This window comes from Nothobranchius furzeri, chromosome 6, assembly GCF_043380555.1.
Source record: "Nothobranchius furzeri strain GRZ-AD chromosome 6, NfurGRZ-RIMD1, whole genome shotgun sequence".
In the NCBI taxonomy this organism is placed as follows: domain Eukaryota; kingdom Metazoa; phylum Chordata; class Actinopteri; order Cyprinodontiformes; family Nothobranchiidae; genus Nothobranchius; species Nothobranchius furzeri.
Window position 1 is genome coordinate 58926307 of NC_091746.1, and position 23220 is coordinate 58949526.

General features: G+C 41.9%; 1 protein-coding gene across 4 annotated transcripts in view; it reads right to left on the reverse strand.

The window, feature by feature from the left end:
- Positions 1 to 7762: 7762 nt before the first annotated feature.
- The window catches only part of LOC107374709 (probable E3 ubiquitin-protein ligase HERC1), a 58009-nt gene continuing 42551 nt past the window's right edge, over positions 7763 to 23220 (reverse strand). For all 4 annotated transcript variants that reach the window (XM_054744432.2, XM_015942908.3, XM_054744433.2 and 1 more), the window contains 28 exons: positions 22925 to 23202; positions 22699 to 22826; positions 22425 to 22552; positions 21919 to 22146; positions 21694 to 21821; positions 18360 to 18559; positions 18083 to 18197; positions 17832 to 17960; positions 17647 to 17745; positions 17400 to 17573; positions 17027 to 17311; positions 16889 to 16954; positions 16690 to 16815; positions 16455 to 16593; positions 16147 to 16328; positions 13754 to 13909; positions 13552 to 13674; positions 13328 to 13430; positions 12770 to 12939; positions 12541 to 12679; positions 12282 to 12451; positions 10678 to 10847; positions 10368 to 10533; positions 10201 to 10277; positions 9863 to 10115; positions 9624 to 9776; positions 8374 to 8679; positions 7763 to 8278 (listed from right to left, as the gene is read on the reverse strand). In XM_054744432.2, coding sequence (XP_054600407.2) covers positions 8093 to 8278; positions 8374 to 8679; positions 9624 to 9776; positions 9863 to 10115; positions 10201 to 10277; positions 10368 to 10533; positions 10678 to 10847; positions 12282 to 12451; positions 12541 to 12679; positions 12770 to 12939; positions 13328 to 13430; positions 13552 to 13674; positions 13754 to 13909; positions 16147 to 16328; positions 16455 to 16593; positions 16690 to 16815; positions 16889 to 16954; positions 17027 to 17311; positions 17400 to 17573; positions 17647 to 17745; positions 17832 to 17960; positions 18083 to 18197; positions 18360 to 18559; positions 21694 to 21821; positions 21919 to 22146; positions 22425 to 22552; positions 22699 to 22826; positions 22925 to 23202 — 4577 coding nt within the window. In that variant the 3' untranslated portion in view covers positions 7763 to 8092. The remainder of the gene's footprint in view (positions 8279 to 8373; positions 8680 to 9623; positions 9777 to 9862; positions 10116 to 10200; positions 10278 to 10367; positions 10534 to 10677; positions 10848 to 12281; positions 12452 to 12540; positions 12680 to 12769; positions 12940 to 13327; positions 13431 to 13551; positions 13675 to 13753; positions 13910 to 16146; positions 16329 to 16454; positions 16594 to 16689; positions 16816 to 16888; positions 16955 to 17026; positions 17312 to 17399; positions 17574 to 17646; positions 17746 to 17831; positions 17961 to 18082; positions 18198 to 18359; positions 18560 to 21693; positions 21822 to 21918; positions 22147 to 22424; positions 22553 to 22698; positions 22827 to 22924; positions 23203 to 23220) is intronic.

Genomic DNA, 23220 nt, shown 5'->3' on the forward strand with positions numbered 1-23220 from the left:
GTTATTCCCCATTTTAACATCATTAGTGAATCAAAAACAGAGAAACAGAGACGGATGAAGAGTAGGAGGGGAGGTGGGTGGAAGAAATCCCTGCTCCTGTAAGGTCTCCTGCACAGATGTTGTTGTGCAATAACTCACAGAAAATGAAAGCTCTGTTGTTTGGGTTTGGCTTCCAACCTCTAGAAACTGCCAGCAAGCTTTGGCTGCAGCGTGTTGAGCTGACTCCTGTTTGTCAGCTACAGGCAGTAAAGCCTCAGCCATTGAAGATAACCTGTGTGTAAGCGACCAGGCTGACGTATGTTTGTAAGCTTGACATGTTAGACATGCATACAGGGACTCAAAGGCACTCTGTGGCTGTTAAACAGGGACTCCATCAAATCTTGTTGGAAAACGTAAACCAGAGTGACTCTTTTATCTCACGGAGACACGCTTTAGATTTCTGTAAAAATGTTTAGTTTGGGTTTAGTTATGTCCAGACGGAATCATTTCTCAAAAGAATGAAGAAGAAAGAAGACGTCTACTGTTTTTGTCTTCCATCCACCTCAGCACCTGAAACTACCTCCAGACTGGAGGGAAGAAAAATCACTCCTCACAAATGAGATTATTTGTGTGATGACCCACATGCAGAGATTAGATTGGTGCTGAGCAATGTTGTAATGAACTAGATGATGCGTTCAAGTTCATCTGAGAAAATACTTGGGAATAAAAGAAAAGAGAAAGTGTGCAGCTCTGGGCTGCCAGTATCAGGAAGTGAGCTGTTCCATGGAGTTTCAGTTTGGCTGATTTAAGTGACTCACAGCTGGATGACCTTAAGGAGATTATTTACTCCAGATGTTAGGTTGGTTCACAATGGCAAAAATTAAACTGCATGGCCTCAACTGACAGTGAGCTGTTAAGTGCATTTAATCATAATCTTCCAGCTGTGGTAAAGGAACCATTCGGACATTTTGGAGTGTTTTTTTTTTGTGTCCGAGCTAAGCACTAAATGAAAACAACCCAGGTGGCTGCCCTCTGGTAAAGATAGGAAGTACTGCCAAATGACCGCTTTCTGGGAGTTTTAGTGTTAAATAGTTACTTTTTCTTCATTTTTCTTCAGTCTGTAAAAAGTCAGTAAAACATCTGATGGGACTGATGGGCTAAACGTTAGGGGCAAACCAGCCAAGGTCAAAGTAATTTGCTGCCGTTTAAAAAAATGACTTCAATCTTCAAAAACCCAAATTGTCTCAAACAAATGTAATTTTTTAATGTCCTTTTGGCTTTATAATTATTTATTTAGCAGATGCTTTTATCCAAAAGCTAACTTGCATGTTTTAGTCAGTAAATGGTCATTTTTACAGATATGTGTACATTTTGTCCCGAACAGACCACTGCGCTTGTGTACTGCCGGGATGTTCCTAAAATCACGCTTAAGATGACTGGCGGGCAGAATTTTGCTCGTCGTGCACTGCTTCTTCGGAACGAGCTTCCTCTGGATGTTAACAGGTCTGGTTGAGGTTTTCAAAGCCAAATTGAAGACTCGCCTCTTTACTGCATCCTACCCAGATTAGTTGGTATTGTGGAACTTACCATACTCATTTATTTATCAAGCACATATAAAAACAGCATGCGAGTGATTCTTTAATGGAATTTTGTCGTTCTTAGTGATTTTGGTCTCAATTCTGGGTTTTTGTTACTTTTATATAGCCCTAAAGCTAATTTTACTCTATGCTATGCATCATCAGCTTCCATCAATCTGCACAATCCCCCTGCTCGTTTTGTCACCATGAAGTCGTGCATTCAGCAGAGCTGTCCCCTCCCTATGGAATTCATTACCAGCTGATCTCAGAAATACCACAACCCTGCAACACTTCAAGGCCAAACTCAAAGCTTACCTGTTCAAGATTGCATATTCCCCATAAATGTATTTTAAGTGTTTTATCATGGTTTAAAATAGACTAGTTTTTATTGTCCTTGTGCTTGTGGAATGTTTTATTCTTTTTATTGTACAGTGACCTTGAGTTTTTGGAAAGTGCTGCAAATAAAATGTGATAATATTATTATTATTATTTTATTATTATTATTATTATTATTATTATTATTATTATTATTATTATTATTATTATTATCTGTATTTATTCTATTTCTGTTGTTCCTCACTGTGCAGCGCTTTGTTTGAAGGCGTTATACAAATAATGTTTATTATTATTATTAAACCTGCTAGATTTGAGAAAAAAAACATTTTGAAGAAAATTTAATTATTAAACAGCAGTAATACATTTTGTCTTGCACTCAGACTAGCTGATTTCTACTCAGTTTAGTTGGAATTTATTTCTCTTAACTGAGGCTGTTCTAGAAGCTGTCTACAACTGCAAGGTCATAATTATTTATACATTTCACCAAGAAACACACTTAAAAGTGTCTAAAATGTCTCTTTAATAAGTGAATCAAATTTTTCAACTATGTAAAAATGCAGTTAAGATTTGAATTTAGAACAATTTTGGACAGAGAAACAATTTATTCTCATGACACGACTGCTAACAAACGAAAAATCTTTATAAAATGTACCTTGACACGGTGGTATTTCTGTAGCACAGGGCTAATTTGACTATATATATATAAAATAATTGTGTATCGTGATACAATCATAACATTGTGATATATATATATTGTAAATGACCCAGTTATAGGTGCAGAGTCTGTAGCATTTATTCATTTTCTGCTAAATGACAAATGTAAATTTCACCATAACTTATCCTGAGAAGAAAAGCAAAGCCAGATTTTGCTCTGATCCACTTTTCCTTTTTCCTAGAAGTCAGTGGCTGCTACATTTCTCTCAGGATGAATGTAGGGAAGCCACATTTGGAGACGGCCTTGCCTTCAGCCACACTAAACCAGATGTCTAAGCAGACAACGATTTACCTAAGTTGATGAATTAAACAGGTCCACCTGATATTGATAGAAGTGTTAGAGTCATCGTTTCAATCATTCCCAAGAGCTTGTGTCGGCCCCTCAGACACTGTTACATTATTTATCAGATCGGTCTAAGTTTCTTTCCTCTGTAAGTCACATTGTACCCCTCAGCTTTTCACTCCATTCAGAGAAAACTGCAATTAGAGAGCACGATTCATTTAAGGTTGCTCTTATCGCAGCCCTGCTTCTTCATTTTAAATTACAGTTTCAAATAAAATTAAATAGGTGAAATAAATATTTATTATAATATAGTTTACTGCCACAGCTGGTGAGTTGGGTGTCATTCTCTGAACCTTTGGCCACGGATGTATTCACCTGTTGCACATTGCCAATTCCAAAAATATTCACCAAAAAACAAGTCTGTTTGGAAAAAGTAAAATGTAAATGAGGGAGTTTTGTGCATTTATTTATTTTTTATTTACTTTTGTTGACAATATGGGGAAAATTTAAAGTTTGGGATAAAAAAACAACAATTTGTTTTACTGGAAACCACAATGTTTCAATTAGCACAAATTACATACAAATGTATGTTGAAAGCAAGCCCCAAAGAAAACATAATGCAATTTCAGTTGTTTTTTTTCTCGACATTTTCAGTACCTTCCAGAATGAGTCATTTCAGGGCTCTGTTACTTTAGTTAAACAAGCTGAAGCAGGCCATGCCCGCCCCTTCTCCATTCTGGCAACTGTAAGTTGAGAAGCTCTGAAATCCTCCAGGTGAGAGATGGTTCTATGCTAATCCCCCGCTTGTGACATCACAAACAGGGACTTCTTGAAACAGCTTGTTTTAAGCAATAATTCCTAAAACCAAACTCAGGCAAAAATACGGATTGACAGATTTTAGGTTTACGGAGGCAGTAGAGACCGACATGTTAGCGCAGAAGGATGCTAACGGCGAGTACAAACCTAAACCTAACCCTAAATGCAATCCACCAGGCCGGCTGTTTTCACTAACTCCGTCTCAGTCAGCTGAACAGACACATGCTGTAATGTAAACTGTAATCCTCAGGTCTATCCTGTTTCCTGTCTTTCACACATCGCTGCAGTCTCGTTGTCATTTTGGCGCATACGCAACAACATCCACACGACATCAGCGACTGAAACCGGAGTCTTGTGTGTCTCTCAGGTACATGGGTCAAACACTGGCTGTCCTGTCCCGTAACAAGAGACGAGACGATGTCAGCCAGTTTACTCAAAACAATCCCGACACAGCCCAGGCACACATCTCATCACAGCAATTCAGTGACCCGCAGCCAAGTGCCCGCCCTTGTTTTTACAGCGGCACTCATCCTCTCACCCGCCTGGATGAAATGAGCCTGTCTCTCATTTTGGGGGTTGGGGGTGGAGGCAGCGGGGGGTGTTTATTTGTGCTGGCAGGGGATCCGATGACCAGTCACATTCCTGTTTTGTCTCAGTGAGACTATGTAGGTCACACCCTTCTTTGACTAATTAAAAATTCAGGAAGGAGAGACCTGCCTCACTCCCTACAGACATAAATAATAGTACAGCAACAAAATAAATGGAAATCTTTGCAAAAATACTAACACATCAATAATAACAATAATAATAGTAAATAATGCAGTGATAAAACATGAAGAACTTTAGTATCCTGTTTACAATAAAAACCAGAGAGCTCAGAATGAGAAATCAAAATGAGTAAAAGGACAGGTGAAGATCAAAAAGCAACAAAAGAAAAACGTGAGCAAAAAATCTGGAAGTAATTTGAAATTTTTCAACATATTTAAAATGGGGGAAAAATTAAACCTGGTTTACAATATACAGGCTTTTATTTCAATTCATGAACACACCTATTTGTAGAATTATCAGAAGTGATACTGTCTCTAAATGAAGCTCTGAAGTAAATGCTCAGTCTTATCCTGCACATCAGCGTCCCTGTTGCCTTTTTATTGGAGTTCAGTTTGAAAGTTTGTTTTGCAGATTCATTATGAACTCATCCACGGGTTTTCCAAGGCCGGTAATGGAAGCACCAGGTGCAGAAGGGCAACTTACTGAAGCTAAGTAAGAGTTTATAGTCCCTCCAAAGACATTCAGGTCAAAAAGACCCAGGATCCCAACCCCATGAGCACAGGGTGAAAGTTAGAACTTTATCTTTCAGCTCAGGTCCTTCTTCATCCATGAGTTTGTTACTCTACTCTATTTGAGCACAGCACCAGACTACTCGAGCTCCTCTGCTTCATTTCACATCTGGAGGGGGCATTCTGCCTGTGAATCACCTGAGTGCCGAGCGAAGGTCATGGATGCCAAAAGAACTACATCAGATAGAACTCCTGAAAACTGCTTTGAGACCTAAACCATGAACAACACAAAGGACCAGCGACAATAGATGAGTCTAACCTGGGAACAGCTGGACCTTCTAATGAAAAAGTGGACCCAGCTCTTGCTTTGGTCATGAATGGACCAGATAGTCCATTTTCTGCCCTTCTCGCTGAATGTCTTGAGAAGCATGATCATAAAGCTTTCTCCAAGTCTCCCATGACTCTGCCATCACCTCAGGCTAAAGCTCTGTTCTCCAGAATGGAGGACAATCCATCAAAGCATCCTTTACACTGCGCTGGAATAAACCTTCCCGGGAGTTTTATCAGACATGAAGCTTAAGTTAGTATAAATAGGACCAGATTGCTCACCTCCTGCTGTTCAATAAAAAATCCTGTTTGTGTGGAACCACTAAAAGTATTCCCTTTTCAGCTGCCTACTGAAGCAGATGCTTTGCTGAAGGTGTAGGAACTTCTTTAGCTGGTGATGTCACAGTTTTGTGGAGTTTATAAGGCTGTGTTGACCGAAAAGTTCAGATCTCCAAATCTTCCTAGAGCTCTTCCACTGGGATTATTGATGACTGAGGAGAAGCAGATGGATTTGTACCCATGAATTTCTCTGAACTTTTTACATTTACACTCAAACGAGTTGAAACTAAGCAACAAGCCTTAGTTAAAGAAGCGACACAAAAGATTTCGCTTTGCAGCTGAGCCGGAGGGGGCTGAGGAAACGTTTGATTTTTACCGTACCAGCCGAATCCTGGGAGAACCATGTCGATTTTTACTCATGTTGGAACCGGTGTGTTAGAGAAGAAACCTGACCACGTCGAGTTTGGCACCCAGCACGCTGTCGTCTGCTTGTTGCAATCAAATCAGCTGAGTGGAAGAAACAATGACATAGATCAGCTAACAGTGATATACATTTTCAGCTCTGTGTGTGTGTGTGTGTGTGTGTGTGTGTGTGTGTGTGTGTGTGTGTGTGTGTGTGTGTGTGTGTGTGTGTGTGTGTGTGTGTGTGTGTGTGTGTGTGTGTGTGTGTGTGTGATGACGTCTGCCCATCCTCAGAGCTCTTGCTTTGTGTAAGATCAGATCGCCATCCCGTGGGGTTACTTGGTATTGCTGCTTTTTCATCCACCGCTGCTGATTTATTATTATAAGGCAAAGAATAGTAAATTCAGACAATGTGATGATTTTAATAATTTACACACTGATCTCATTGGATTTTTATGATTACGTTAGAGATTTTGTTGGGTTTTATATTTGTGTTTTGCTTTTTACATTAAAATGTAGAAGCAGATTGAGGTAATCACTAAAATTAAACTGCAGCTTTTGATTTCATGACTGAATTTTGCCTTACTTTTTCTGCTTTTAAGAATGCACTAATGTATATAGAGATCACAAATGTAAGATTTTTTTTGACTTAGTGCAGTACGTTTCATATCCAGATAATCCCTTTTAGGCAAAGCGATCCAAATCAGATTAAAAGCACTGCATTGTTCGGGCATGTAATGCCAGTCTGAATTCTTTTCGTGTGTGTTTGGTGTGTCTGTGCCTGAATGACACGCGTGTCCACAAACAGGATTCAACACAACACACCCAAGTTCACATCTGCCTTACACCCTGTAGACTCACGGCTAAAGCTGCACCAGATCTTTGAAAAACTGCTTTTTCCTGCCATGGCCTTTCCACATATGTGTACCTGTCATTTGGGTTGATAGATGGATGTTATTTTTATATCAGGCAAGGCTTCTCATGAGAAACCCTCCCCCCTTCTTTCAGCTGCAAGGCTGCTGACGGCAAGCTGAATTCTGCCTTACTGGCCACACACAGAACAGATGGGTAATAAGGTCACAGCAGGCATCTCACTAGCGCGGACAAATTGCAGACACACCAGCTGTGCTGACTCAGGACAACATTAAACTCTGAGGAATTGAATTAAGATATTTTTGTATAATGGGGAAGTTGTTGCCATTTCATTCCTTTTTCATCTAGAAGTTAGTTCTGATGTGAACGTAATAAAACACATTTTTGACCAGTATTATATTATGATGGTGGAGGTTGTGATGATTACAAGAGATGGTGAATTGTACAACATTACACTGGGTTGTCCTTCCTGATCGGATGTTCAGCAGCTAAATGTTAAATATGTGGTTATGATCGTCATGTCGTATTCTAATAGCTATTCTTCTGAGACTCAGCAAAAACATAGAAGAACAATGTTTTGTGAGATGTTTTTTAGTCCACTTGTTAAAAAAAGTATTAGGTTAGGAGGCTAAAGCCTGATGCATACCAGAGACAGATGCCTTTTGGGAAGTCAAATGGTCACACAGGACATGACACGTCTCTGAGCGCTTCTTGGAAAGTTGTGCAATAATCACAACATCACGCGGGACTTGAGAACAGGAAGCGGAAATTGACTCTTGTGTTTTTACGTGTTCAGACTTGCCGTCGTGTTTTAAGAGACCAATTCTTTTTCAGTGGAGAAGAGAAGATACCTGTATGAGCCATATTACACAAAAGAAACCCACTCCTGATGGACTTGGTTATTTAAACACCTTTTATTTTACAATAATGGCTATAATAAGTGTAACAGATCAATAAATTATTACATATTTTCAAACAACAGGCACATAACTATTATTATTGTGGCTTAGTCAGCTATTATTTTAAAATCCAATAGTTTTTCCCTGTAGGAGTACTGCAATACTTACAAACACCGTGCACAGTCAGAAAATCTGACCTCATAACTTTAAATAAACAACATATAAACAGTATGTTGCCATCCAAATTTGGCAACAAAAAAAAAAATCTGTGTTCAGTGCATGATGCCTGTGGCATCAGAGTAGATACATTCATCACTCTAGTCTGTAGCTTCAGTCGTCCATGTCTGAGCTGTCTGCTGGGTCCGTGTTGTGGGTCAGCATGTAGTTGTCCATGTCGATGGAGGGACAGTTGTGGATTGAGTAACGCAGACGCTCAGTGAGGATGGCCTGGCTTGTGTACGGGGGCAGGCGAAGCAGGAAGAAGCATGTCTGAGCAGTGGGGAGCCCATTAATGGGCTGAAGACACAAAACAAAAAGTAAAGGTTACATTTTTAATGATATTTGCCAGCAAAGCAGCATTGTGGGTAACTATTATAGTCCAATTTCCTCACCCGGTCAACCTTGATGATTTGAAACTTCTGTGTGACATCAGCCAAGTTGGAAGGCAGCCTCGACCTCCCAGAAACAAAACGTAGGAAAAGCACCCGCTCCTCATTGGTGAACTCCTCCAAGCTCTGCCAGAACCAGATGATCAGCTGGTGGCTCTCGGTGATGTCCCGGTAACGCACCAGCTTCTTCAGCATGTCCACCGAGACCTCTGGCAGGCCACAGACCAGCTGCTCCAGCTGCTGGGCTGTCAGCAGGGACAGGAGGGGCACAGGGATGATAGTGGACATGCCCTCTCTGACTGTGTCCACCTGGACAGAACAGAACAAACTCAGCTTAACCCTTTGATGCATAATGGTCACTACAGTGGACAGGTACTCAAAATTGTTATTTATTTATTTTTGCTATTAAGCACAGCAGTTGAAGAATTTATTGCATTTGAGTCCCTCCATTTGGACTTCAGTAAGTCAAGACAACATATTTCATGTTCAGATTGCACGCTGTCCACTGAGGTGGACATGTAATAAATTATTTGTAAATTAAATGTTACAAAAATATGTAAATATGAAATTTGTTTCATTCACACCTAAAGATGAATGAAAAAAATTGTTTAAAAAATCATGGTTGAAGATTTCATAATTCATGCATCAAAGGGTTAAATCCTTCCATCAACTATTCTCCGCTTATCCAGGGCCGGGTCACGGGGGCAGTAGCCTAAGCAGGGAGGCCCCTTGTTTCCCATCCCGGAGAATCCTAAGGTGCTCCCTGGCCAGCTGAGACACATAGTCCCTTTAGTGTCCTAGGTCATCCTTTAGGCCTCCCCTCAGTTGGACAAGCATGGAAAACCTTACTAAAGAGGCGTCCAGGAGACATCCTAACCAGATGCCCGAGCCACCTCAACTGGCTACTCTCAATTTGGAGAAGCAGCGGGTCTACTCTGAGCCCCTCCTGGATGATCGAGCTTTACACCCTATCTCTAAGGGAGAGCCCAGCCACCCTGTGGAGAAAACTCACTTGCCTTACAGGTGAACTGGCCCTTCATCTCTGAGAGCATTCTTTTGTTGTTTAAAGAAATAAACCCATCAAGAGTATTTTCTTTCCGAGTGTTAAACTTATGTGGGTCATAAAAACAAAAAAATGGCTTAAAAAGTCTAAAACCAAAAAAAGAGAAACATCGATTGAATAAGACAGGATCTACCTAGCGTTGGTGCTCAGTATTAGTTTTGGCTATTGGCTGCACTTAAGACATTCAAACCTGAGCATCCATCTCATGCAGTCTGTAGTTCAGAGCTTTCTCCACATATTCAGTCCTGTTGGCAAATGTTAGGGAGATGTTTAGACCTCCAGGAACCACAGGCACCAGCCTTCCATCTGCACTGTGGGCCATGAATGAATCCAGTGGGATCATCTGTGATTAAAAAAAAAATAAGAGTAAAGCAGAGTAACCCTAATTTTGATAGAGAAACACCATAAGGAACAAGTTCAGCTTCTCACCACATGGAAATTCTCTTCAGTGATTTCACTGTTCTCCAGGTGAAGGATGCCCTGAAGCGTGCGGTAGGTGAGCAGATCTACTTCCTCAAGGTCAACTCCACTCAGTGGCATGGAACAAAGCTGTTTCCACACCCATGGAGCCAGATGCAAATCCAGGGGCTTCTTGGTTCGAATGGCCACTGCCATGAGGATGCCCAAAAAGCGAAACTGGATCATGTGATCCTCTGAGTTTGCAGATGGATTGAGCAGGAACCTAATAGTGTGAGCAGCCACTGTCAATTACGATCAAATGTAAAAACAACATATTCTTTGATATATGAAAGACCAAAAATGTGCACCTGTCAGTGTTGCAGCCCACATCTGCAAAGCTGTTGGGAGTATGAATCAGGAGATCCACCACACCAGACTGCAGCTCCTGGAGCAAAGGAGCAAACATAGAGGAGCGTGATGAAGCCAGCAGAGTCTAATGTGAATGGCTCTCTGAGCTGAGTGCTTTCCATCCTACCTGGCACATCTCAGTAATGGTATCATCAAACACTCCTCCGGCATCGTCAGCCCCCTCCCCAACCAGCTTCACCTTCCAGGCTCGTGATGGCAGCCGCAGCTCCAGAGGGTCCAGGTTCACCACCTGCTTTGCAATCTGCACAAAGATGGGCTTGCTCGTACGTCCTCTGCAGGAACGAATGAAAATGCAGAAAAATGTAAAAACTTAAATCTGGACTTCTTTTATATTCTAGCCGACTATTTTGACCAAATCCTGCCATTTTTCCACCCTCTGAGCCCTGAAGACATGCAGGTTTTGTCATCATCCATACCTTGTGGAAATGCGTTTCACAGTGATCTGTGGCCCATATGTTTTGCCCTGGGTCATTGTCCTGCCGATTGAGCGGACAAGAGGCAGAGTGTTGACCTTGGGTGACAGCAGGCCTCTGAGCTCACCCCGGATAATGGCTGCTGTTCCAGAACTATAACGTGAAGTGGATATCTGGACCGGGTGGGGTAGACAACACACAAAACAGCAGATGTGTGGACATATTTGTGTTAACATATTTAAATATTAATAGATTTAAACATCTTCAGTGTTCACTGATATCTTCTACAGCACACTGGACACCTGTCGTGTGCCTGCCTGCCTCCAGCACTATCTCCTTCCCTATAAAGATTACAAGCCTCGGAGACTACAGACATCCCAGCTGAATGTGCCCTGACTTTCTACGTGAGGCTAGGCACACACACGTCTCTGACCATCAGTCCTGGTTCTCCTCAAGAGTGTGTACTTTCTCCCCTTCTCTAAGCCCTGTGCACAAACAGCTGCACATCTGCTCACCGGTCTGTCAAAACTCCTGAAGTTCACAGACTCAACTCTTCTCCGTCTCACCTCTGGTGGTGATTAGAATGCCTACAGAGCAGAGATCCGCAGTATGGCTACATGCGGCAGGGACATCTATCTGGAAGTCAGTGTTGTCAAAACAGTGGAGATAATTGTGGGCTGCAGGAAACGTCCTCCCACCTCCCGAAACCCATGTTTACCAAGACCCAAAGAGGGAGCTAAACATAAGCTCCATTACTTAAAAATAATAAATAAACACCACAGATGATGTATTTGCTGTGGCATCTGAAGCAGCTCAGCCTACCAAAGTCAATGATGGTGCAAATCTTCACATCCATCATTGAATCAACCCTCACCACTTCAGTCCGGTATGCTGGTTCCACCGCCAGAGACAAAAGCCGTTTTTCCAACAGTAGTGCTCAGCCTTAAACAGCTCAGTCGAGCGTGGGTTCACTCAGTTCATCACAGTGTGGTTAGATTTCCCTGCCAGCTATGAGAGCTCGGAGAAACCGGCGACTCTGGCCCCTAGCCAGTCAGCGGCCACAGTTGCGACGCTGGCCCGACTCAGCGTAGTTGGAGTAGGGACTAAAACACCGGGAAAGGGTAGAGGGAAAATACTGAACCATGCTGTTAGAAAAGGTGGCCAGGCCGAGCTGTACTAGTCCGAGTTCATCTGTGTAGTGCTGCTGGAAAAGGCCTAAAAGAGGGACTGCAGGGAATCAGACAAACTGCTGAGATGGTGATTGGTTGTTGTCAGCCACCCAACTTTCATGAGATGTACACCTCTAGACCTCGAGGCAGACAAAGAAGCTTTCTGCTGACACTTCCCACCCTGAAGATAAACTTGTTGAGCCATTTCCTTCTTACAGCAGGCTGCGATCTGCCAGAACCAGAACCTCACATTACCAGAACACACACTAGAAAACCACAAGGCAAGAAATCTGTCCCCTGTCAAAAGTTTTTTCTTTAAACAGTGACTTTTATAGTGAGTGAACCCTTCTACACCAAAGCCCTCAAGACAAACGCGTGAGTGTTACCATGGCAACAAACCTGAGACTGACTAAGTGACAGCAACGGGATTAAACATACTGGATTCTTGGTGTCCAGATTGAGCAGTCTCCAGGATTTGTACATAAGATCAGAAAACTGGTAGAGCACCCTGAGGCGCACGCTGAGGACATCAGGGCTGCAGTCTTTCAGAGTGTTGTACTGGGGGGGGACAGACTGGGGAAGGCCAAGCTGCAATTGTCTAGGACCACCTGTCAACAAAGACAACATGAAGACACACCGCTGTTTCTCCTCAATGAGACAACTGGGTGTTTTGCACACAAATGCTGTTGGACAGTACCTGAGCTTTTCAACAGGACGGAGGGGGTGGTCCATGCTGAACTGTGGCAGCGACCAGCAGAGATCTGTCTGATGTTTTTGCCATGCAGAGCAGTTATAAGGGTTGGCTCCTTCACTGGATTGGAATGTCCAAGACCAAGCTGGAAAACACACATGCAACAAAAAGGATCCCTAGGAGTTCTGATCCCAGTCCTCGTTGTCCCAGTGTGTTATGCTCTGGTGCTGGTTACCTGTCCCTCACTGTTACAGCCCCATGCAAATACGTCTCCAGTGGAGGACAAAACCAGCACATGTTCACAACCCACAGCAATGTCCTCTATGAAGAGGCCCTCAAGGGATGGCACCACTTGGGGGTTTGATTTGTTCTTCAGCATGGAATCTGGCAGTCCGATCAGACGCTCTGAAGGATGAAGAGCATGAAGAAAGAATTCATCTGCATTAAATGTGTTTGCTGTATGTAAAATAGCTTCGACATGTTTCCCTTTCTAAAAGGCACACATACGTGGAGCATTACGACTCTAGAGGTTGTAAAACTACAAAAATGTTTATTGAGAATAATAAAACTTCCCATTAAAACTTTATTTTTCAGAATCTATAAAGACGAAACATGATTTCAAAACACTGATTCAAAGGTTAAGTTTAATGGTAAATTACAGACTTGACCTCATGCTTTATTGTTTTGGAACAGTTTACTGTTTCAGGCTTTAAAAAGACGTCATTTCAGTTCATCTTTAAATTCAGTGATACATTTTATAATTTGCACAGCTGACTTTCACAATAAAATGTACCTTGTCCAAATGTGTACACATGTCCATCACAGGCCAGAGCCACAGAGAACTGAGTCCCACAACAGACTTTCTTAATTCCCTTGTTGCAAAGCTGCTCCACTTTCTAATGACAAAAACAAATAAAGACAACATTAACTCTCCAGTAATGTTTTAGTTTTAAATCCAGTAATCCCATTAAACTTTTTGTATTCCTTATTTGTTGTAGTTTGTTGGAGTCAACACACCTGAGGATAGTACTTTGCTGTGGAGGAACCGGTTCCCAATTTCCCAAAATCCCCATCTCCAAAAGACCACACAGCCATGCCATCCAACGACACCACTAACGTGTGGTTCAAACCACACGACACCTGAGAATTTTAAGGTGGATTTTAAGTGACTGTTTTCCTCTCGAGGACATTCTGAAATATTAAGATTTCCATTTCATACCTGCCCAACATGGTATCCCTCGAGAGCAGCCACCCTTTCAGGCAGCATCTTGTTGGATGTAGACCGTAGACCCAGACGTCCAGACTCACCACTCCCAAAGGTGAAGAGCTTCCCATCTGCTGTAACCACAGCAGAGTGTCGAAAGCCACAAGCGAGCTGAAGCAAAGAAGAGAGAATAATCAAAATAAAAAAGTTTCATTCACTGAGAAGCAATTTAACACTTTTTCTTTTATTTATTTTTTAAAACCACAAACATCCTAAAGGACTCAACCCACCCCGCTAACCATCTCTTCAAACTTCTTCTGTCTGGTAAATGATACAAGGTAATAAAAACCCGCACCACCAGACTGAAACAGCTTTTATGCAAGAGCCCTCCCTGAACTGAATGCTGCTGCTAGGAGGTCACACTAACAGTGATTCAATTAGTGCACTACAGCACCATCAGATTTAGCTAGCTAATCCTGACTGTTTACATTTATATTGTGTTTACTAAATTTTTTGGTTTAAACTTAAGATTTGTCTTATTACCATGTTTATATTTATACTTTTACATGTTTGCACCTTTGACTGTGTGCGTGCCTTGTTATTTTATTTTACTACCTCCTTACATAAGCTGTCTTTAGTAAGCGCAAAGTCAATTTAGGTGTACACCTGTGCAATGACAACAAAATGATCTTGAATCTCTTTAAAATATGATTGGTCACTCTGAGAGTGCATGCATGAGGAACATGAAAAACCCCTATTGCCTACATCAGGTGCAAAAAGGAAACAGGAGAAAAGATTGGCTAAGAAAAAGCCAGACTCTTCTACGTCACAGGGCACATTCGCCCATCTTGATTTGCAAACATGGAAGAACGTGAGGATTTTGCAGTCAAGAGAGAGCATCTCGGCCAATCAGAAGCTAACCGTTAGCGTTAGCAACTCCACAAAATGTGTAGAGATAAAACATCAATGTTGCATTTTTACCCAAGAAAGAAGAGCGAACGAAAGAAGCGTAAGAGTTGCAATGTTGCTGGCAAATCAAGAGATGAGATGTTTGCATATCATGAATGTTAACAAGTAAGGCTCATCATCCCGTCATTTTCCGCCCGCCCAACTCCTCGGACTATCTTCAACCATCTGCAACAGGAGCGCTAGAGCATGTTTCCACAGAAAACGACTCATGAGACTTTTATTTAAACTAGAAACCACAGCAGCTTTAAAGCCACAAGTCTGTGCCTAACACTGCAGTCTCGTTAAAATATACAAAGACAACATCTACAAAAGAAATGAGGTTGTTTGTCTTCATCACTTTTAAAAATTAAAATATGAAAGACAGTTAGCATAAATTTAAAATGTCACATTAACACTCTACATTTAACAAATACTTATATTCTGGAGGGGTCTCTACCTATTAAAACAATAAAGAGATACCCTCACACCTGCTTCTGGGCACATGCATATGTGGAATATTCTATCAAATTTAATAGAAACCCTTCACAAAACAATTCTTGCTCTGTTCCACCATGAGCTTTGAAAGGCCACACTTTACTGCATTTTCCTGAAATAACACTAAATCACCATCAAAACAGATGAGTTTATCTTCACAGCTAAAATATTTCAAGCAGAAAATGTTGAATTTTAACACGTGCTCATGCAACATTTGTAACGTTCAGGTAAAACTGAACCTCTCTTTTTCATGAAGCATTTTGGAATGTGATGCTTTGAGTCAAACGCCCAAAACCAACAAACTGTTCCTGCTGTGGATTTAGTTGTTGCTTCTGAGGCACAGGTTGTCTGAATCTGCACTTTGGTGTCTTCGTGGAAACTGAACCTGTCTCACCCAGGTGTGTGTTTGTGTAAATGTGTTTTTGTCAACATGTGCCTTTTAAATTTTAACATTCTCTGTGCAATAAAATAAACAATGCACACCCTTTTGGCACACTTCTTGGCCTGGGATCAACTACATTAAAGAAAGCTTTTCAAATTACAGACAGAGCAATTGTAAGGAGCTGTTCTTCAGCACTACACCTCCTCTTCCTTGCAGTCTGCACCCATCATTTCCCGCACTACCTGGTTTCACCTTGTACCGCCTATCAAGGAGCATCACAATCAGCAGCTGGGAGAATGCCATCAGCTTAAAAAAAACTTCTGGATCAGCAGACCTGAGATGCCCGTCTCCGGCCTGTCATCTCCTCAGCGTGCCTTATGACATCTTTATGTATTTCTGTTTTGCAGCTGAGTTAATGTTTAGGTCTTTCTGTAAAATGTGTCTTTCATAAACTTTAGTGTTGGGACGCATCCCCCTTGTTGCCTTAGGTACCCTAGACCCCTGGGTCATAACAAGCTAGATTGTTTTCCCCTGTGATCTTGGGTTTCTATAATTACGATGCAGAACTTCATTTGACGTTCACCTGGATGACCTCCTCTCCTTGTAAAGCCTCTATCTGTTTGGGTCTTCTTTGTCTTTCACTGTTGCCATGACCCAGTTTTCCAAAATCTCCATCTCCCCAACTGAACACCTCCCCAGTTTCAGTCAGGGCCATGGAGTGTCCATCTGAGCCGCACGATGTCACCAGCTGGGTCACCACATACCCTGGCCACAGATAAGAAAATAAAATTACAAGCCAGCATTTTAGCATTCTTACTTTCTTAAAAGAAATAGTCTTTTTTGCACAAAAACACTGAGGATAAAAGAAAAGCAAAGCTGGTTTATTAGTACCTTGAAATGCAGAGACAATAGTTGGAACATAGAGGTCATCAGAGTTCCCCTGGCCCAGCCGACCATACTGCCCTTCACCTACAGCCAGAACGGTCCCGTTGGACTGGATGAGAAACGTACAGTTCTGACCACATATGACCTGAGAAAAAAACAAACACAAAATAGACTAACATATGAAACCAGTGATTTGCAGTGCACACATAAATAAAACACTGAAGAGGAAAAAAGTAACAACCTGTTGTGTCTGTAACAGAGAGGGGGCCAGCGTCGGCATCATGAGGTTGGTTCCCATTCCTGCTAACTGTCCGTAGCGTCCATTTCCCCAAAGATACACCTCACTCCTGCCTCCTTCCTGCCAGTCCTACGAGGAACAGACTCTCGTGATGAAGTCCATACACTTTGCCAAACTGACAGTTACTTTCTCATGATGCTACCTCCGGTCTGCTGGTGGCCCATGACATCAGCTGTTCATCCATCTTGAAACTCCACTTACTATTATCCTGGAAGACAAATTATATTACTGAACTCCTGGGAAGTTCATGTTCCTGTAATTTAATCTCAGCAACACTTACTAGTGCTCTCATGGTGTTTGAGTCTTGCACCTCCTGAAACTCAGAAGCAATAAAAGATTCAGGGAAGGCGGTCCCGCTGGCAATAGCCTCTGCGCTGCGGACAGTAGTGGCATAGTTCAACAGCCAGCTCCACTCTGACAGGCAGGGAGGATCACTGGAGCAGATGTGGTGTGGAGGATGTGGGTAGCAGCACAGGTGTTTCTCTAAAGACAGACCAACAGCCAGGGAGGCCAGGCTCTGCAGGAAGGCACTGTGGACGAGCTGTTCTCCAGCTGAAACATGGCTCTGAAATGACAGAATTCAGAGAAATTTATAAATCTCAGCAGATATTCGTAAAAATGCAACATTTTTAAAATACAGTAGCGGTAATGACCCGCTCATAGCTGTACTGCTCCTGCAGCAGTAAGGGCAGCCTCTCCAGGAAGACAGCCAAACACGGAGCCCGATTCAGCCCCAAGATGGCCTGGCTTCTGAGGGCCATACGACAGGATGCCAGCATGTGATTCTGATTGATCCAGTCAGGGGTGCAGCAGATCAGCAGAACATCCTGGAAAACGACATTCATAAAGATAAACACCAACATCAAAAGGACATTAAGGCTAGAAATGGAACAGAATTACCTTAGAACGCCCAAAACAAGCAGCCACACCTAGGTTTGGTATCCAGGTGGTGCTGACGACTGAACCGAGCCCTGTAACAGTCTGCAACACTGACCCGTCCTGTACAAGGCAGACAAATGCAGTAAAAGACTAGGTGGTGATTACTCTGATTTGAGGCCAGGAAGTTTAAAAGTTACTTTTCTTACCTGTAGAGACCAGATGTTCAGCAACCCACCTATTTCTCCAGAAACCAGCGCCAGGCCACTGGAGCAAAATGAAAGGGATTTCACGGCTGTAATGTGGCCGTGGAGAACAAAGACACATTTTGCACCATCCTGAAACAAAATGATGAAGCAGCAAATTACCTCATGAGCTCCGTCATTTGTGTGATTTCAAGCATTTTGATATTAACTGATATTAAGGCTCCAGGGCTACAAGAAGAGTTCTAACAACTTACCTGGACCTCAGTGCTCTTATCCTGGCTTGGGGGGCTGTTCAGTATGTTTGGCAAAGATACGGTAGTACCGCCCTGCGGTAGTGTCCAAACATGCAAAGAGCCATTCTGACAGCCGCTGCAAAAACATGAGAGACAATTAGGAAAGTGGACATGAATAAAGGCACTTCACTGTGATTTTATCATGGAATCCTTTATGTATTGTTAATTTATCCAATAACTGAATGGTCTTTGTTGTTGCAGATCTGGAGATTAAAAAAATAGTAACTAATAAACTCACGCAGCCATCATAAGCCTGGGATTGGGCGCTCTGCCTGCAAGCGGGCACCATTCTGCAATGTTTACAGTGCTGGTGTGGTAGAGTGTGTGCAGGGTCACCCAGGTGCCCCCAGAACGCCCCAATATCTTCACGACCTCCGATCTCCCCAAACACAGAAGCAAGTGTCCAGTCGGGTCCCATCTGAGGGAACTCACACTGTCCTAAAGAAATAACATATCCGGTAAAATAAATGAATAAATGGCATTTGGTACAGACAGATTGTGGAATAAATATGGAAGAGAACACCCAACTAGGGGTAGATGATATCGAACTGATTTTTACCATATTTTGTATGACAGCATTGGCCGATATACAGTATCTCTTTAGTAAAGCTGGTTTACAGACGTGGACAAAAGTGTTGTGTCGATAAAAGAAAAACCTACGATGGTCCCAGAAATAATCGTAATCTAACAATAGTAATAATTAATAAAACATTCTATAAAATGTAACCTGTGAAATTCAGACATTGCTTTTCCACCATGCTTTTACAGATTTTTTTTTTAATTAACTCATGGAACAGGCCTGGAAAAAATGATGGTACCCCAAGAAAATACTGAAAATAACGCAACCAAAGGGACATGTTAATTCAAGGTGTGTCCACTGATTAGCATCACAGGTGTCTACAGTCTTGTAATCAGTCAGTGGGCCTATATATGGGGCTCCAGGTAGTCACTGTGCTGTTTGGTGACATGGTGTGTACCACACCCAACACGGACCAGAGGAAATGAAGGAAAGATTTGTCTGAGATTGGAAAGAAAATTAAAGACAAGCATGTTAAAGGTAAAGGTCACATCTCCAAGCAGCTATGTTCCTGTGACTACAGTTGCACATATTATTCAGAAATGTAAGATCCATGGGACAGTAGCTAACCTCCTTGGATGTGGCCACAGGAAGAAATTTGATGACAAATCGGAGACTGATAATGCAAATGGTAACAAAAGAGCCCAGAAAAACTTCTAAAGTGATTAAAGGTGAACTTCAAGATCAAGGAACATCAGCGTCAGATCGCACCAGCCGTCATTGTTTGAGCCAAAGTGGACTACGTGGGGACGACCAAGGAGGACACCGTTATTGAAAACAAGTCATAAAAAAGCCAGACTGGAATATGCCAAACTACATGCTGACAAGTCACAAAGCTTCTGGGAGAATGTCCCATGGACAGAGGAGACAAAAATGGAACCTTTTGCCAAGGCGTATCAGCTCTATGTTCACAGACAGAAAAATGAAGAAAAGAACACTGTTCCTACTGTCAAACATGGAGGAGGCTCCGTTATGTTCTGGGACTGCTTTGCAGCATTTGGCACAGGGTTGAATCTCTACAGGGTACGATCAAATCTCAAGACTATCAAGGGATTCTAGAGAAAAATGTGCTGGTCAGTGTCAGAAAGCTTGGGCTCAGTCGCACGTCATGGGTCTTGCAACCAAAAAAAAAAAAAAACCACGTCTCACCTTTATGTTAATATTGTTTTATTAGATGCACTCCACTTTGAACTGCACCAATCCAGCAACTGCTGCATTTTAATAACTAGTATTAAAGGTGAATACACCAATATTTGCACAGAATAATTTTTGTTTTAAACTCAGTGACACACTTTGCAGAGTGGGATTTGGCATTTAATTTTTCTTGGCATTTGGAAAAACATCTCCTTCTGCCTCCTTTATTTTGGTCCAAGATCATTACTGGGCTGGCCCTATTAAAAACCTTCTACACCCCTGCACCTTCTACTTAATGAAGTATTTTTAAGCCAGTATAAAAATGACTGAAACACAAATTTACATATTTGGCATTATTGACAATATCTTTGAATTAATTTATTTGTTAAGAACATCAAGATGCTTGCAGTGAACATTATAATAAAGTAAATTTTTCTAGTGCAGAGAGGAGACAACCCATAGAAGCACTGATTTGATCTCATTTCAGAGAAAAATAGAACAGGTCAGTTATAGTTATAGTAATAAATAAAATTACTAACATAAACTCAGGAATCTGTGTCTTTGCTTCATTGTTCTGGTGCAGAAAATATCACTAATGTGGATCAAAGGAGATACACAGATGAATGCACCTTATTATTTGGAAATTAGTGGGTGCGGTTTACATCAGTACATTATTTTAAATCTGAAATTGACATGGATTGATCAGAAGTTGTTTATTTATAAACTATTGTTTATTTGAAAACTATTTCCAGAGCTGCCTCAGAATTGAGATTAAATATTTTTGATCACAATAGTAAAGAAACTATTAAAGAACAAGTTTTTCAGTAAAATCAGAACATTAATATTTAAGTGCATGAATTAATGCATCTGAACTCATGCAGTAGGAACTAGGAAATATGAAATACTAGAACCAGACAACTTTTTATTTTATTTCAATTTGATTTAACTGATTTTTTCCTAACGTTGTTGGTATTTTTCCCCACACACAGTTAAACAAAACAATGTTGATGTGTGTGTGCGTGTGCGTGTGCGTGTGTGTGTGTGTGTGTGTGTGTGTGTGTGTGTGTGTGTGTGTGTGTGTGTGTGTGAGAGGGAGAGAGAGTTAAAATAATTTTAAATAACCCGACCGGAGCGGAGGCAGTGACTGACGCATGCACGAGCCGTTTTCAGCTCTGTCTTGTCAAATGCACCACGTATGTTACAAAAAAAGTAACTTTAAATATTCAACCGAAAAAGAGGCGAGCTGAAGAAAACCTAGGAGTACTGAAGAAACATGAGCAACAGTGAAGCAAGCACAGAGAGATCCGTTACTGTCTGTGTGTGTGCGTGGGGCGGATCAGTGTTTTGTGTGAAGGGAGGGGCGGGCGCTCCATGTGACTGGCCAATCACAGAGCGTGAAGGCAGTCAGTTACCCAATGAGGATTTTTCTTCAGCACGATTACAGATATTTACGAGTTTTACTCGTTTCATGCTCGTATTCGTCAAAAATGCTTTATCCGCGGCTCATCCCTAGCTGTAACCACCCTGCCCTGCCTGCTCCTCCTTGCTGCCTGCTGGCTGTGATCACAAGCAACAACACAGTAGTTCCCGCTGCTTCTTCGGGAAACAGCGCAAAAAAAAAATTTAAATTAAATTTTAAAAATCTATAAAATGGGATCTTGCAGACGTGGCGCTGGTATTTCAGCTGTGGCGGTCCGCCGCGGCTACGCCTATGTAAGGGAAACACTGCTAGAACACTGAACGCTGATTATATTATGACCATAGCAGCACCACAAAAACAATAAAAACTAGATGTATCAGAGTACTTTTATAATGCCTTCCTAATCTGCAGTTACAGTAAAACACGTTGTGTGTGACAAACCTGGAACAGTGACATCACTACAGACTGTGTGTTCTCATACGTCTCAGCAGTGGCCAAAAGGATCTTCCCACTGGAATAACCCACTGCAAAAGGCTTGTCCTCTGTGTGCCAGGCTACACAGTGGGGGGCTAAGTAATAACAGACAATAATAAAAATGAATTGTATTTTTCCTATATGTTTAAAGTAAGCAGTTTGTTTTTAAACAGTGTGCTCCTCTCTCCTCACCATCTGGTCTGTAACAGTGGGTGAGCTCAGTTCTCTTCACCAGCAGATCCAGATCTTGCATTGTAACCTGCAGCCAGCAGAGGGAGCCGTCCAGCCGTCCCACCAGCAGACTCTCAGCAGATCTGTGTTTGTAGGCTGCTGATTGGTCCGCCAAGTACACGCTGCAGCTCTGCACCCAGCAAACAGCCGTGACCCGAGAACTCTGGGCTTCAATGTGACAGAGAGTCCCTGAAATGGGACAGAAATTATTCTTATTTGGTGCTGATGATGGTGATATGATTAGAATATGATGTCTTGATAACATTTAAAAAAATCTTATTTTATAAAGTTAAAATACAAATAGCTACAGTGATTCTAAATAAGTTAACACAACATACGAGTATTCAAGCAATTAAATCACTTTAAATTAATGTGCATACCAACATATCAAATCCAAATCAATCAGAAATATTTTGTATTTCACATAAAACCTAATAAATATTAGCCTCTGGTAAAAATCGACTGACCTCTGATGTTCATGATGTTGATATGTTTGTTCTCAGGGGCGGCCAGAATGTTCCCCGAACTGCTCCAGTAGACAGGGGACGTGTGGTGGCATCTGCCAGCCCTCTCACCGCTTGATTTGTCCGTCTTACTGTAAAGTATCAACCAGAGAAACATTGGATTATAAGCACAAGTGTAAAAAATTCAGCTACTTTGACAATAACCAACCTTTTTTCAAGAACATGTAAAGGAATGTTCATTTGTAAAAAAAACAATGCTAAATCATGCAGATATAACCTTGCAATGCAGGAGAAGGTGGTCTGTAACTCCACAGTGTTTTGGCTGACTCTCCACAACTGCACCACCTTGTCCTGAGAGCATGTAGCGAGCAAACTCTGCTCACTGCTCCAGGAACAGCAGGCTACCTGTATTACAAAAAACAAAAGGTTTCATTGTAACTACAAGGAGACTTCTGATCTCTCCCCTCAATCATCAATCTACTGGCACGTCCTAGAAAACTCACCTTGTTGTAATGTCCTTCAAGTCTCTTAAGAGGACATTTTCTCAGATCACCTGCCAGGTCGCTGTATGTTTGAGATCGATGAGGACTTTCTCTGCCCGCAGCTGCCAGAGCCTTCACCAGCTGCTGAGCAGCCCATTGTCTGTGTTTACTGTTAAGTCTCGCAGAAAGGACACATGCTGCTAACGCATTAGCCAGCTCCAGAGGGCCCACTCTGATACTCAGAAGAGGTGAAGGGGAGGGAGGCAGAGATGAGGAAGACATGCCTGGGTTTCCTCCATCTAGGCCAAAAACACACA